At 44.8% G+C, this 12,235-nt stretch overlaps 1 protein-coding gene across 3 annotated transcripts in view; it reads left to right on the forward strand.

The window, feature by feature from the left end:
• Nucleotides 1-12,235, forward strand: part of CTNND1 (catenin delta 1) — a 78,014-nt gene that overhangs the window by 21,313 nt on the left and 44,466 nt on the right. For all 3 annotated transcript variants that reach the window (XM_063116906.1, XM_063116907.1, XM_063116908.1), the window contains 2 exons: nt 7,972-8,085; nt 10,043-10,357. In XM_063116906.1, coding sequence (XP_062972976.1) covers nt 10,163-10,357 — 195 coding nt within the window. In that variant the 5' untranslated portion in view covers nt 7,972-8,085; nt 10,043-10,162. The remainder of the gene's footprint in view (nt 1-7,971; nt 8,086-10,042; nt 10,358-12,235) is intronic.

Raw genomic sequence — 12,235 nt, forward strand, 5'->3', positions numbered from 1 at the left:
GGTCCCTACACTGGTTTACAACTGAAAATTAATCCCTCCTGCCTGCTTTTTGCTCCTGAAAGGGCAATTTTCCAGATTGGGCCCAGGCAAGCTGCTTTTTCTCCAAAATAAAAACTGCCACGTTAAGTATATTTGTTCAAATACGGGTCTAATGTTTTGTGGTGTTTGGGTCTCAGACACTGGCTTTGGAAAGAGGAAGCAAAGAGTTTAGGGGAAAACTAGTCTGGTTGTTTTTTGGTTGTTTTTTTTAAGAGTGGTTTACATGCTTGGGGAGTTGCTCTTGTAGCTTTTAGATGTGGCTTGCTTTGAAAGGTACTTGCATGGGGGAAAGAGTCCTCATTTCCCAAATCAAATTTCTTCTCTAACATAGTAGTTGTGGTTCCTACATCCATACAGAAACCACAACAACCAGGTCTTCCAGTACTCCCACAGGCAAGTACCATAGCAAAGTACTCTCAAAAGGCTTATAGGGAATGGTGAATTCTTGAACTCTTTTAAATTGCCATATAATGTCCACTACTGCCAGATATTTACAATTAAGCTCTAGTAATGAGGTTGAGACTTTAAGCAGTTGTTTATATTTTATGACATGGGGGCCATAATAAGAGCATGGGCTCCATGGTGGCTATCCTGGGAAATATCAAGACCATTTGGTTCCATTTGGGACGGATGTTTAGAGAAGGCTTTTGAGATTGTTCTGACCCCATGTTGGCTTGCAGATGCTCTGTTCATTAGCCTTTTCTGGAGGGAGCGTTTTGAGGGTGATATTCTATGTCTCCTTGCAAATTTCACCCATACAAATGTTTGTTGATTCGTGCATTGACCTATGTGGAATTCAAGTACACCCTTAGCAGTAACGATTTCGGTGAAATCCTTCTGTTTCCCTAGAGCTGTGTGTTTGGCAAGGGGTCTGGATGATTACAGAATCAAACCTAAAATCCGTAGCCGCTGTCATATTCTGAAAGAGCTGGCCTGGGAAACTAGGAAGGCAGGAAAAATGGGTGTAGCTCTCGATAGAAGGGATCACTGCCTACTTAACGGAATATGCTCTTGCTTGCATCTCTTTAACATAGGGTCTGCAATTGGCCATAGTTCCCAGCGCGGTTTAAACTATTTAGAGATTGGGCTGTAGCAGTCTGATTTTGGACCTGCAAGGTCTAAGTTCAGTTCTTGAAGGTACGTGGAATTTCACATGCTTCTCAGATGATGTAGGGTGAATATTCTAGCAGAAACCTGTCATTGCGGAATTTGGAACATGGACATGAAATCTGAGTTGGTGACACGTGCAGAAATATGAAAACAAAACCAAAGGGTTGGAACCCAATTTAGTCATGGTTAACGTAGGCCCATTGAAATCAATAAGACTTGAGTTAATCATGACTGGCATGGCCTGTTGATTTCAGTGGGTCTATGCTTAAGCATCACTATAGCTGGATCCAGCCCAGAAGCTTTTGAAGGATTAATCCTTCAGGCTGCGATGTGAGGATACCTTGAGAGCTTGCAGTTTCTCTAATGTGTATGGTGTGTCTAATCTGAAATTACTAACTGCAGGGAACACTTGCTCTTTCTGGCACTATTTACACAAGCTCCAGTCAACTGGATGCCTGGTTGAAATCGTTTGTGACCCTTGACAGAATTGTGTGAATAGGGCCTGCCTCTTGGAAGCAGGCGTTTTCTGGCCATCTTTAAACTGCAGTCTGGCCTTCGGGGTGCTGCTAGCGTTATCTCTTTGGCCAGCCCCAGCTCTGATAATTTACCTAGCGGTAACTTGGCTTGTTCTCTGCTTTTGGTCCCAAAGTTGTTCTTACATTTTAAATTTTGTATACTTTTAATGTTTACTGTTTTTAACTTTTGTAAACCGCCCAGAGAGCTTCGGCTATGGGGCAGTATATAAATGAAACAAACAAACAAATAAATAAATAAAGAGTCCAGTGGTGGCGTCTTAGGTACAAGTTAGAACATGATTTACCCAGGTGTGTTACAACTGGGCCATGGCAGCCTTGCAAACTGTTTTTGGAATTCCTTGAGTGGGGGAGAGTTCCTGAATATGCAAGCGAGATTCAAGGAAGTCTGTTTGGGGGTTGTTGTATATGTATGTATGGCTTTAGCCACAATTGCATGCGATGGCTATTAACAGTGTATTCCGTTAATGGCTATTTACCAAATGCGAACTCCATTTAAGTGAGAGTGGAAGTGGATGTTCTTCAGATGCTGGGAATCAGCATGTCTAGCTACCTGCCCTAGGAAATGGAATGCTGGAGTTGACGGAACTTAGTTGGATTCAGGCAGTTAGCTGATCTGGAGAGAGATCTTGGGGTTGTGGTGGACAGCTCGATGAAAATGTCAACCCGGTGTGCGACGGCTGTAAATAAGGCAAACTCCATGTTAGGCTTTATTAGAAAAGGAATTGAGAATAAAACTGCCAGTATCATACTACCTTTATACAAATCTGTGGTGAGACCACACTTGGTTCTGGTCACCACAACTAAAAAAATACATTGTAGAGCTGGAAAAAGTGCACAAAAGGGCAACTAAAATGATCAAGGAGCTGGAGCATCTTCCCTATGAAGGAAGGTTACGAAGCTGGGATTATTTATTTATTTATTAAAACATTCGTATCCCGCCCTATTGTCACTGGGATTTCAGGGCAGTGTACAAATAAAATCAGAACACTATAAACATACATAATTTACACAGCTAAAATGTATTAAATCGTTAACAAATTAAAACCGGTAGACGTTTTTAAAAAGCAATAAAACAATTAAAACTATGTGTAACCATAGAGAATTTAGCCCTTGAAAGCTTTGATAAAAAGTCATGTTTTAACTTGGCACCAAAATGAAGCCAGTGTCGGTGCCAATCGAGCCTCCAAGGGGAGGGTATTCCACAAGCGGGGTGCCCCAATAGAGAAAGCCCTTTCCCACGTCTAACCATAATATATGTCTCACGAAGGTGGGACGCAGAGGAGGGCTCCTCCAACAACAGATCTCAAATCTCGGGCAGGCATATATAGGGAGAGGCGCTCCCTCAAGTACCAAGGTCCCAAGCCGTTTAGGGCTTTGAAAGTCATTGCCAACACCTTGAATTCTAACCGGAAGTGTATAAGCAGTCAATGCAATTCTTTTAAGACCGGTGTTATATGATCTTTATAAGATGCTTTGGTGAGCAGTCTAGCTGCTGCATTTGAACCAGCTGCAACTTCTGAGTTGTCTTCAGGTGCAGCCCCATGTAGAGTGCATTGCAGTAGTCTAATTGGGAAGTTAACAGAGCGTGGACTACTGTGGCTAGGATATCCCTGTCCAGGAAAGGCCATAGCTAGTGGAGCAGCCGAAGCTGACCCCCAGTACTCCAGGCCATGGAGTCCACCTGGGCCTCCAGTGATAAGGATGGATCTAGGAATACTCCCAAGCTACACACCTGCTCCTTCAGAGGGAGTGCAACCCCATCTAGAACAGGTTGCTTATCCAATTCCCAGACTTGGGAACCACCAATCCACAGAGCTTCTGTCTTATCAGGATTCAGCTTCAGTTTATTGGCCCTCATCCAGCCCATTACAGCCTCCAGGCACTGGTCCAGCATCTTCACCGCCCCAGCCGACTCTGACAACAAGGAGAAATAGAGCTGAGTATCACCAGCATACTGATGGCAACCAAACCCCTAATGACCTCTCCCAGCGGCAGCATGGGGGAAAGAATAGAGCCCTGTGGCATTCCACAGCTTAGTAGCCATAGAGTGGAACAGGAATCCCCCAATACAACTCTCTGGAATTGGCCCTTCAAATAGAAGCGGAACCACTGTAACACAGTGCCTCCTACTCCCATCTTGAAGTCAGTCCAGTAAGATACTATGATCAATGGTATCAAAAGCTGCTGAGAGATCCAGGAAGATCAACAAGGTAGCACTGTCCCTGTCTTTCACCCAGATTAGGTCATCGGTCAGAGCAACCAAGGCTGTTTCAGTGCCATGCCCTGGTCTGAAACCAGACTCAAATGGGTCCAGATAATCAGTTTCCTCCAAGAATGTCTGAAGCTGCCAAGCCACCACACACTCAAGCACCTTGTCCAAAAAGGAGATATTAGTGATAGGGTGGTCTCGCATACCTCTGGGTCCAGGGTGGTCCTCTTCAGGTGAGGGTGCACTACAGCCTCTTTCAAGGCAGCAGGCACCTTACTCTGAGACAGTGAGGCATTTACCACCCCCTGGACCCACCCAATCAATCCACCTCTGCTAGATCGTATTAGGAAGATGGGCAAGGGTCAAGCTTACATATGGTGGGATGGACTGATTCAAGCATCTTGTCCACATCATTGGGCTGCAACAACTGGAACTGATCCCAGGAAACATGACCAGATGGGGGCACTGGACACCTCCCCAGGCTTTGCGATAACTGTGGAATCAAGTTCTGAGCAAATATAAGCAACTTTCTCCTCGAAGTGCCTTGCAAATTTATTACAGCAGATGACTGAGAGTTTCAATTCTGGTTTCTCTAAACCCGAGCCTGGTTCCAAGAGGCTCTTAACCACTCGGAATAATTCTGCTGGGCGACATTTTGAGGATGAGATAATGGAGGCAAAGTAAGACTTCTATTTATTTATTTTGCTTTTCTCACTGTTGCATAATAAGTACACCGAAGAGTCTAGCCTGGAAAAAAGGAGGCTAGGGGGAGAAATGACAGAGGTGTATAAAATGATGCATGGTGTGGAGAATGTGGATAGAGACATTTTTCTTTTCCTCTCATAATACTGTAACCTGGGGTCATCCGATGAAGCTGATTGGTGGGGGATTCATGACAGATAAAAGGTGTTACTTCTTCACACAGCGCATAGTTAAACTATGGAATTCACTACTGCAAGGCATGGTGATAGCCACCAATTTGGATGGTTTTAAAAGGGTTGGATAAATTCTTGAGGGAGAAGTCTATCATTGGCTACTAGTCTTAATGGCTATGGGTTACCTCCAGTATCGGGGCAGTAACCTTATATACAACAGTGGGGAATATGGACGAGAAGGTGCTGTTGCGCCCACGTCCTGCTTGTGGGTTCCTAGTCGACAGCTGATTGGCCACTGTGTGAACAGAGTGCTGGACTAGATGGGCCCTTGGTCTACTCCAGTATGGCTCTTCTTATGTTCTATTATATAAAGGTTATGTTACTTTTTTAAAGGGCAAGCTTGATTTAAGTCCTTTCTGTCAGTCAGACAGAAAGGACTTGAAGAGGATGATTGAGCAAAGAGGAAGATCGTCTCCTACCCTTCCTTCAGTAGTATTGGATGTCAGTGTTTTGGTTGTGAAGTGAGCATTGGGGAGCATTAGACTGCAGGATGTATGTTATTGCAGCAAGTATTCTCCCCCCCCCCTCCTGGTCCAGTTGTTAATGGTGATGTTGTTATCGTTAAAAGGAACAGCACAACATCAGGAAGAGACTCGGTTCATATTCTAAAACTGTCCCCCTTGGAGCAGTAGGTAATAGTCTAGCTGAGAGAACAGGTTTTTCTACACACTATGTTTAAGGCTTCAAAGATGGTTTTAAAAATGGCAAGCTGAGATGATGCTTTAGGCATCCAGCTCTTATGGCAAAGTAGTGTATAGCAGGACATAGAGTCGAATTGAAGCTAACTGTGTTGAGAAAAGAACAAGGCAGGTTCGGTTATCCGAAGAAGTCTTCTCCACCTTTGGATGTGTGCAGAAGTGCTTTTCTCTGTGATGTGGCTTCTTCTGCTGGAAGGGGAAGATGCTGTTCAATGAATCCAGAACTGCCAGTCTTCAATGTAAATGTCTGTAGCTTTGCCTTTTGTTAGACCTTGGGCTTGTAGCCACAAATGTACCCTAAGGCGTGAGAGAGTTATGACTGTATTATTGGGACATGCAGTGTCATCAAAGTATGATGGCATCACCATGGGTTACACAATTCAGTGATGCTGCGGAACTGCCCAGATCTTCTTCAGCAACCCTATAAAGGAAAGAACAGGGAATGTGTCATGGCACATGGAATGTGTCATGGGTGCATTCTTGTTGCAGACCTACGCTACTTTTTGCAGAGGAAGATTACAGGGTGGAGGCTATTGGATGGAAAAGCATAAAACTGTTTAAAGCAAACTAACAATCTCTTCTGGGTCAAAGTCCTTCTGGTGCCAAGGTGTCTGAACTGAAGTGAAAAAATTTGGTTGTCAAATAAGCAATTCTTTTAACATGTGACTAAAAATGACACTGGGATGTCTTACTATTATAGTCCGGAGTTGTGACACATCTCTTGAATGTATTTGCCTCTAACTTTTTCTCCCTGAAGCATAACTTCTGCATATTCAAGGAATGGAAGCCATATAGCATAATAAGTTAAGAGTGTATTAAGCTCTTGGTGATTCACACCATATCCATGTGTTTCATATTCTGGTAAACCCTACTTCTGTAGTTGTTTCTCTTCTATAGAAATGTCACTATAATTCTAGTGGCTACTATAAATGGCTAACGTGGGGTGGGTGTGTGCTTTTATCCGGCCTCCTTAATTGCAGCACCCTATGAATGGAACAAAAGTGTCTCTAGGATTTGTATCATATTGGGAACTGTAGACATAAGATCAGCTTGCAGTAACATACAGGAGGCCTTTCCTGAGGTTGCTACTTAAAGACTTTCATCATCCTAAAACCGCCTCTTTAATTTTAGGATGGGTCTTGTGTGTGGGTGTGTTTCAGGTGGGATTACTGAATGAAAGACTCCTGAGGAAATAGGCGAAGCTGTCAGATCGGGAAAAATGGGCTTCTGTGTTCCAGATCCTGGTCACAAGATTCTGCTAAATTTTCTTCTTCTTTTTTATTTGGAACGTTCTTCAAAGAGATTTTCCCTTAACAGAAATGGTTATGCCCATGGCCTTATAGTTAAATCGGTTCTAGGGGCTGATGTGTCACTAGGCACCGTGGGAAAGTAAGTTGAGGCACGCTCTGTCTCAGAGGCAAGGCTAGTCCAAGCACGCCATCTCTGCCTTGATTTTTGTTTTTTTGTTTTTGCTGAATTTTTAAGAACTCTGGCATGCTTGGACATGGCTTTCCTGAGATAGGATGTAAGTGCTGGAGGGAACCAGCCCTCCTGTATCTTACCTCCCATCAACCAGTGTAATAGATCCTGCTTGGCCCACTGAGCTGGCAACTTCAAGAGTGCGGAACAGTTTTCTTTTCATATTTCCCCCACTTCTAACCTGCTTTGTTAGCCTCCTTCTATAAGCTCCCTAGTGAGCCAAAGAACTGAATAAAAATTCTTAATGACAATTATCCACTAAAATCTGATAAAACATGGAAAAATGCAGCCAGTGCTTCTCTATCAGAGAGGGGCCGAAATGATGCCCACCTTGGAGCTGGCGTAGTTTATTTCCTTTCCATTGAGAAAAATATGAGGTAAAAGATGTTTGTTTTTTAAAGCAGTAAAAGGCCAAAGTGTGCCCCCACCCACCCCACCTTGGCCTGTTTTTGCCCTGCTCGTGTGAGCCAACTGGGTCTAGGAAAAGGTGGTTCCTACCCCTTGGTTTCTCCCTCCCTCATAGGATTGTCCTGCCAAGAAATACAAATTCAGCAATAATATAACTAGCAGTATAGTTATGCAGATTCAGAATGGGCCTGGTGTTAAGAGTCCTGTCCTTCCGAACTGCAGAAGAGAGAACGTGTACTTCTGTAGAGCTTCATTCAACTTCATCACAGCATTGCTGCTACTGGGAAGGCATGTGTTGTGCTTCAGGACCCCTGCTAATGATCCACTCTGCTGGTTTTGTACTACCCTGGCTATTGAGTTCATTTCATTTTAAGTTTATTTTGAGCCGTTTTGAATCTCCTTGACAATAAATAGTGGGATGATATAGTGCGGTGTGTTTTTTATGAATAAATAAATATTGATTTGATCATAGAATCTTCCTTACCTGCCTCCTTTGCTTCCTTCCTTTTTAAATTCATACTTGTATATTTTTTATCCCCTTCCTGCTGTCTCTGCAGCCTTTTCCCTCCTGCTTCCTTGCTGTTGGTGGCTGGGCTGCTTCTCCCATGATTTTCTGCACTTAGACCAGGCTGTGCCTTAGCCAATCAAATCAGACCGGCCTTCCTTCACAGGTGTGTATAGTATGGAAAATCAATCTTAATGTCATGATGTTCTGTGCCGTTATGGGTGGTGGGTTCAGTTTCCTCTAGACTAACACTATAAAAATGTTGGGAGTTCCTCCTGTGGTAAGGGGAGCAGAAGTCCCAGGGGGTGGGGTACAAATATGGGTGCCATCTCCCTCCCACCCCCTCACATTCACCACTCGTGTGTGTGTGTGGAGGGGTTGCATTTAAAAGAATCAGCTTTATGAATTCATGAAGTAGATCAGCTGCGTGTTGAAGACATTCTCGTTGGACGTCTGCCAGTGCCCTGTTCTTCAGCACACTAGCATCAGCCCTAAGGTTTAGGGATATGATTTGCAAAACTACTTGCTCTCCTTGCCCATCTTGTCGGCCTTGTTATGATTGCTGACAATTACATTAAGGCTTATGGCTTCACACCTGCAGTTTTCAGCTGATAAAAGGTGGGGACAGAAAGGTCTCTTACAAGGAACTGACCTGAGGAATAGCTTTCCCTGCAAAATAAGTCTGAGGATTTTTAGAAGTTGTGCTGCTTTTTTGCTCCTTAGATTAATTTATTAACTTATCTTTCTGGGTCTCCCTTAACTGGGGTTCTCTGGGCATATACAGTAAACTGATAAATGCACTTACAAATATAAAATCAAAACGATTCCAAAATAAATGCCATACACAAGACATATGTGTACAGCAGCCCAGGACATGGACATGCTATCCTCAAAGTACTCTGGGCAGATTTGACTGGCTAAGGCCAAGGACCACTGTTTCCATAGTGGTGACTTGTTCTGCATGGGTATTGCTGAAAAGCATGCATATAATTTCATGTAGCAAACATCTTACGAATGGTGGAATGTCACAGCTTCCTACCACATGTACATGTGTTTGAAATAAGACACTGGAGCTTCTTTCTCAAGAGTTGCACTCTCCTCCTTCCCTTTCTGGCATAGGCATCTCATCTCGGTGCCCAGTATTAACCACGGTTCAGCCAACTTCTCATTCCCAAATGCCACATCTTTAAAGTGGTAGAGGCTATTGCACACTTTTAGGAACACATAAGAACTACGCTGAAATGCAGCTTCCTGTTCAGGATACAAGGAACCCAGGCCTAGACAGACCCGTCAGATCTGGAACTGCTGATACAGTAGAAGCTGGAAATTGCTGCCAGATTCTACTAGGCTCATAAAGGCCGTATGTTAGAGATGAGGTGGCTCTCCAGTAAAGACCTCTGTCATATAAATAATGTAATAAGAGGGATTAGCAAAGAGTAGTCCTGTGTTTTGAAACAAAGGCCACTTTGACCGGCCCTGTTTACAGGAAGAATCCTTGAGGTGGGAAGATAGCACAAACGGCTGTTTTCAAGGCAGACTTCCTTGTTCCATGCATTAAAGGGCATTGAGAGCCAAGCTTATAAAGCAGCATATCCATTTGTGTAATAGACCACACCTTAATCTGCCTTCTGCTGCTTGTCTTCTACACATGGATAGTGGGTTTCATTGAGGGTCTAGAAGGGTCCCTGCATAATTTGAAGGAATTGTTTGTAAAGTGGCTAGAAGCAAGTGAGCCAAACCACAGGGGAAGCAGAGAAATCCGTAGTCTGAGCCTAGCCTTCATCCAACCTGGTGCTCTACAATTCCCTGTATCTGCTGGCTGGGGGATGCTAGGAGTTGTAGTCCAACACAACTGGGGGGTATCAGGTTGGGGAATGCTGGTTTAAGGGGAAATGGATTTCCTTTCATACGTTAACTGGCCTAAGCACAGAACAACATGTTGCAAGGGAAGGCCGGTACTCTTGACTCTTCTTCCTATGCTGATTTGGGGGGAGGGGTGGGGGATTAGGTGGAGTCTGGCCTTCCAATTTTTTTTTTTAATTATTATTTTTACAAAATCATCTCTTCCCTGATCTAAGATCTTTCTCTCTCTCCTTACTTTCTCCCCAACTTTGTGCGTGAAGTGAGGGGCTCCGTCTTCCCTCCCCCCCAACCCCCCTTTCTGTGTGACGTCACTTCCCACAAACCCCGTGGCATCTCCCTGCCTTGCACCCACTCTCCCCCCACGCGGGGCCTTCACAACCATGGATGACTCGGAAGTGGAGTCGACGGCCAGTATACTTGCCTCCGTCAAAGAGCAGGAGGCACAGTTTGAGAAGCTGACACGGGCTCTGGAGGAAGAACGGCGCCATGTCTCTGCGCAGCTGGAGCGCGTCCGTGTCTCCCCACAGGATGCCAGCCAGACCATGGCCAACGGCACCCTCACTCGCCGGCACCAGGTAAAAGGGCCTCAGGTGAGGTGGGCAAGCGGGATGCTTGTCTGCCTCGGAGTAAGTGGTGCCTGCTGGGTTGCCGCCTTGGTTGCGTGGCTTCTCTTGGAAACACTTTCTGGAGCAGCTTGGTCCAGGGGCCTCACGTTCCTGTGTTCTGAATCGCCGAGTACTTGGACTAGTGTACGGTGGGCCAAGGCCCGTTCAGCGGCTGGCCCCAGAAAGCTGCTTTGTTTAGGAGTGGCACAACGGAGAGGTCAAAGACCAGCGGTTTCGAGGCTAAACTTCCGACTGTTTTCAGCATTCCGGGCTACGTTTTGCAGTCATGGTCCTTACAGAATGTGGGCAAGTGACAGCTGGGAGCGCAGAGCTACTATTTGTGTGATGGTTGCATAGCCAGAAAGCGGAGTTGGCCCTAGCAAGCCTTTACACTAGAGTGCTTCGCTCTCTGGAAAATATCCCGGGTAAAACAAATAAATAGTTCCTTAGCTGCTGCTTGCCAGTGTCTTGGACAAGCTGGTGTGTCAACTCAAATAGCAATTGAAGTCTCCTTGCCCTAGCTGCTGGTTATATAATTTGCAAGAAGAGGTTTTTAAACAGAGGGGGTGGACAAAAGAACTCATAGATTGAACTATTACTCGATTATTGAAAGTCAAACAATAAAATGAAGCTCTCCTTGCTCATCTTGACAATATTTTATTTGTTAGCAGTACTTGTATACCGCTTAATATAATAAAATCTCTTAAGTTGTATACACTACTTGTCTTAGATTTTGATAGTAAAATGTCCTCAAATGCAGCTGTTGGCTTTTAAAATGGCAGGTATGCAATGATGAAGTAGGGCAAAGGCAATATCCCAGTGAGCTGTGGGGGGAAACTACAAATCCCTTCTCTTAGTCTTTTAGACCAAGCTCATCTTACTTTTCTCTTTCTGTTTGGTTTCTGCTGGCTATGTGCATCGTGCCATTTTAACTTAAAGGGAACAGATGAGGAAATAGACAGTGAGTAACAGTAAGAATACCTGGGTTAAGCTTATGCTTGGGATAGACATGCTACTTTATGGGTTCTATTTAGACCAGGAATTCAGAATTCCTGCCCCAATAGGGACAGAAACTTCTGGAGGCATACAGGAAGAATGGAGTTGCAAGTTTACAAGTATTGAACTGGATTGTTCCACTGCAGAGAACCTTCATGGTGATGGGCAGGCCGGGGTCAAGGGTAGGCATAGTTGAGCACCAGCTGAGGCCTGCGTTCCAACAGGGGCCCAGTGACAAGAGCCCCCTGGAGCTGCTGTTCCTCCTCACCATTGCAACTTGTTTGTTCTGCTGCCTCCCACTCCGACCCAGACAACAGTGGTGGTGGTGAGAAGCAGTAGATGTCACTGCCTACTTGCTCACCGCCTCTCTGTCTGTCAAGCAAGCAAGCAGCAGCAGTGATGAGAAAGAGGATGAGGAGCAATAGCATTTGTTGACAATGACCTGGTTCGCATGTCATGGCAGCAATTCCTGGGTTGTTTAACCCTACAATTGCAGGAACATGGAAAGTGGGAGTGGCATGCTAGTCATTTCTGCTTTCAATTAACAATCTAAGAATAGGCAGTTTCTAGAGTGTTTTGTGACATGAGATCCCGGGAACTCTGGGTTGTTTATGAGTTAAAAAACCCAGAGTTATCCCAAGAAAAAAACGTAAACAACCCAGGATTTGTCACTACGACGTGCAAGCGAGCTTACTGATGGTGAAAAGGTAGACTCACTAAGGGAGGGGGCCTACTGAGGATGTCTTGCACAAGGGCCCTCCAAAGGTTGGAGCCGGCACTGGTGACAGGCAAGTCATTTTAGTATATACCCCTAAAGATGTGTAGGGTGGAGACAAAAGATGGTGTGAGCTG

This window comes from Elgaria multicarinata, chromosome 2 (genome assembly GCF_023053635.1).
Source record: "Elgaria multicarinata webbii isolate HBS135686 ecotype San Diego chromosome 2, rElgMul1.1.pri, whole genome shotgun sequence".
Classification (NCBI taxonomy): Eukaryota; Metazoa; Chordata; class Lepidosauria; order Squamata; family Anguidae; genus Elgaria; species Elgaria multicarinata.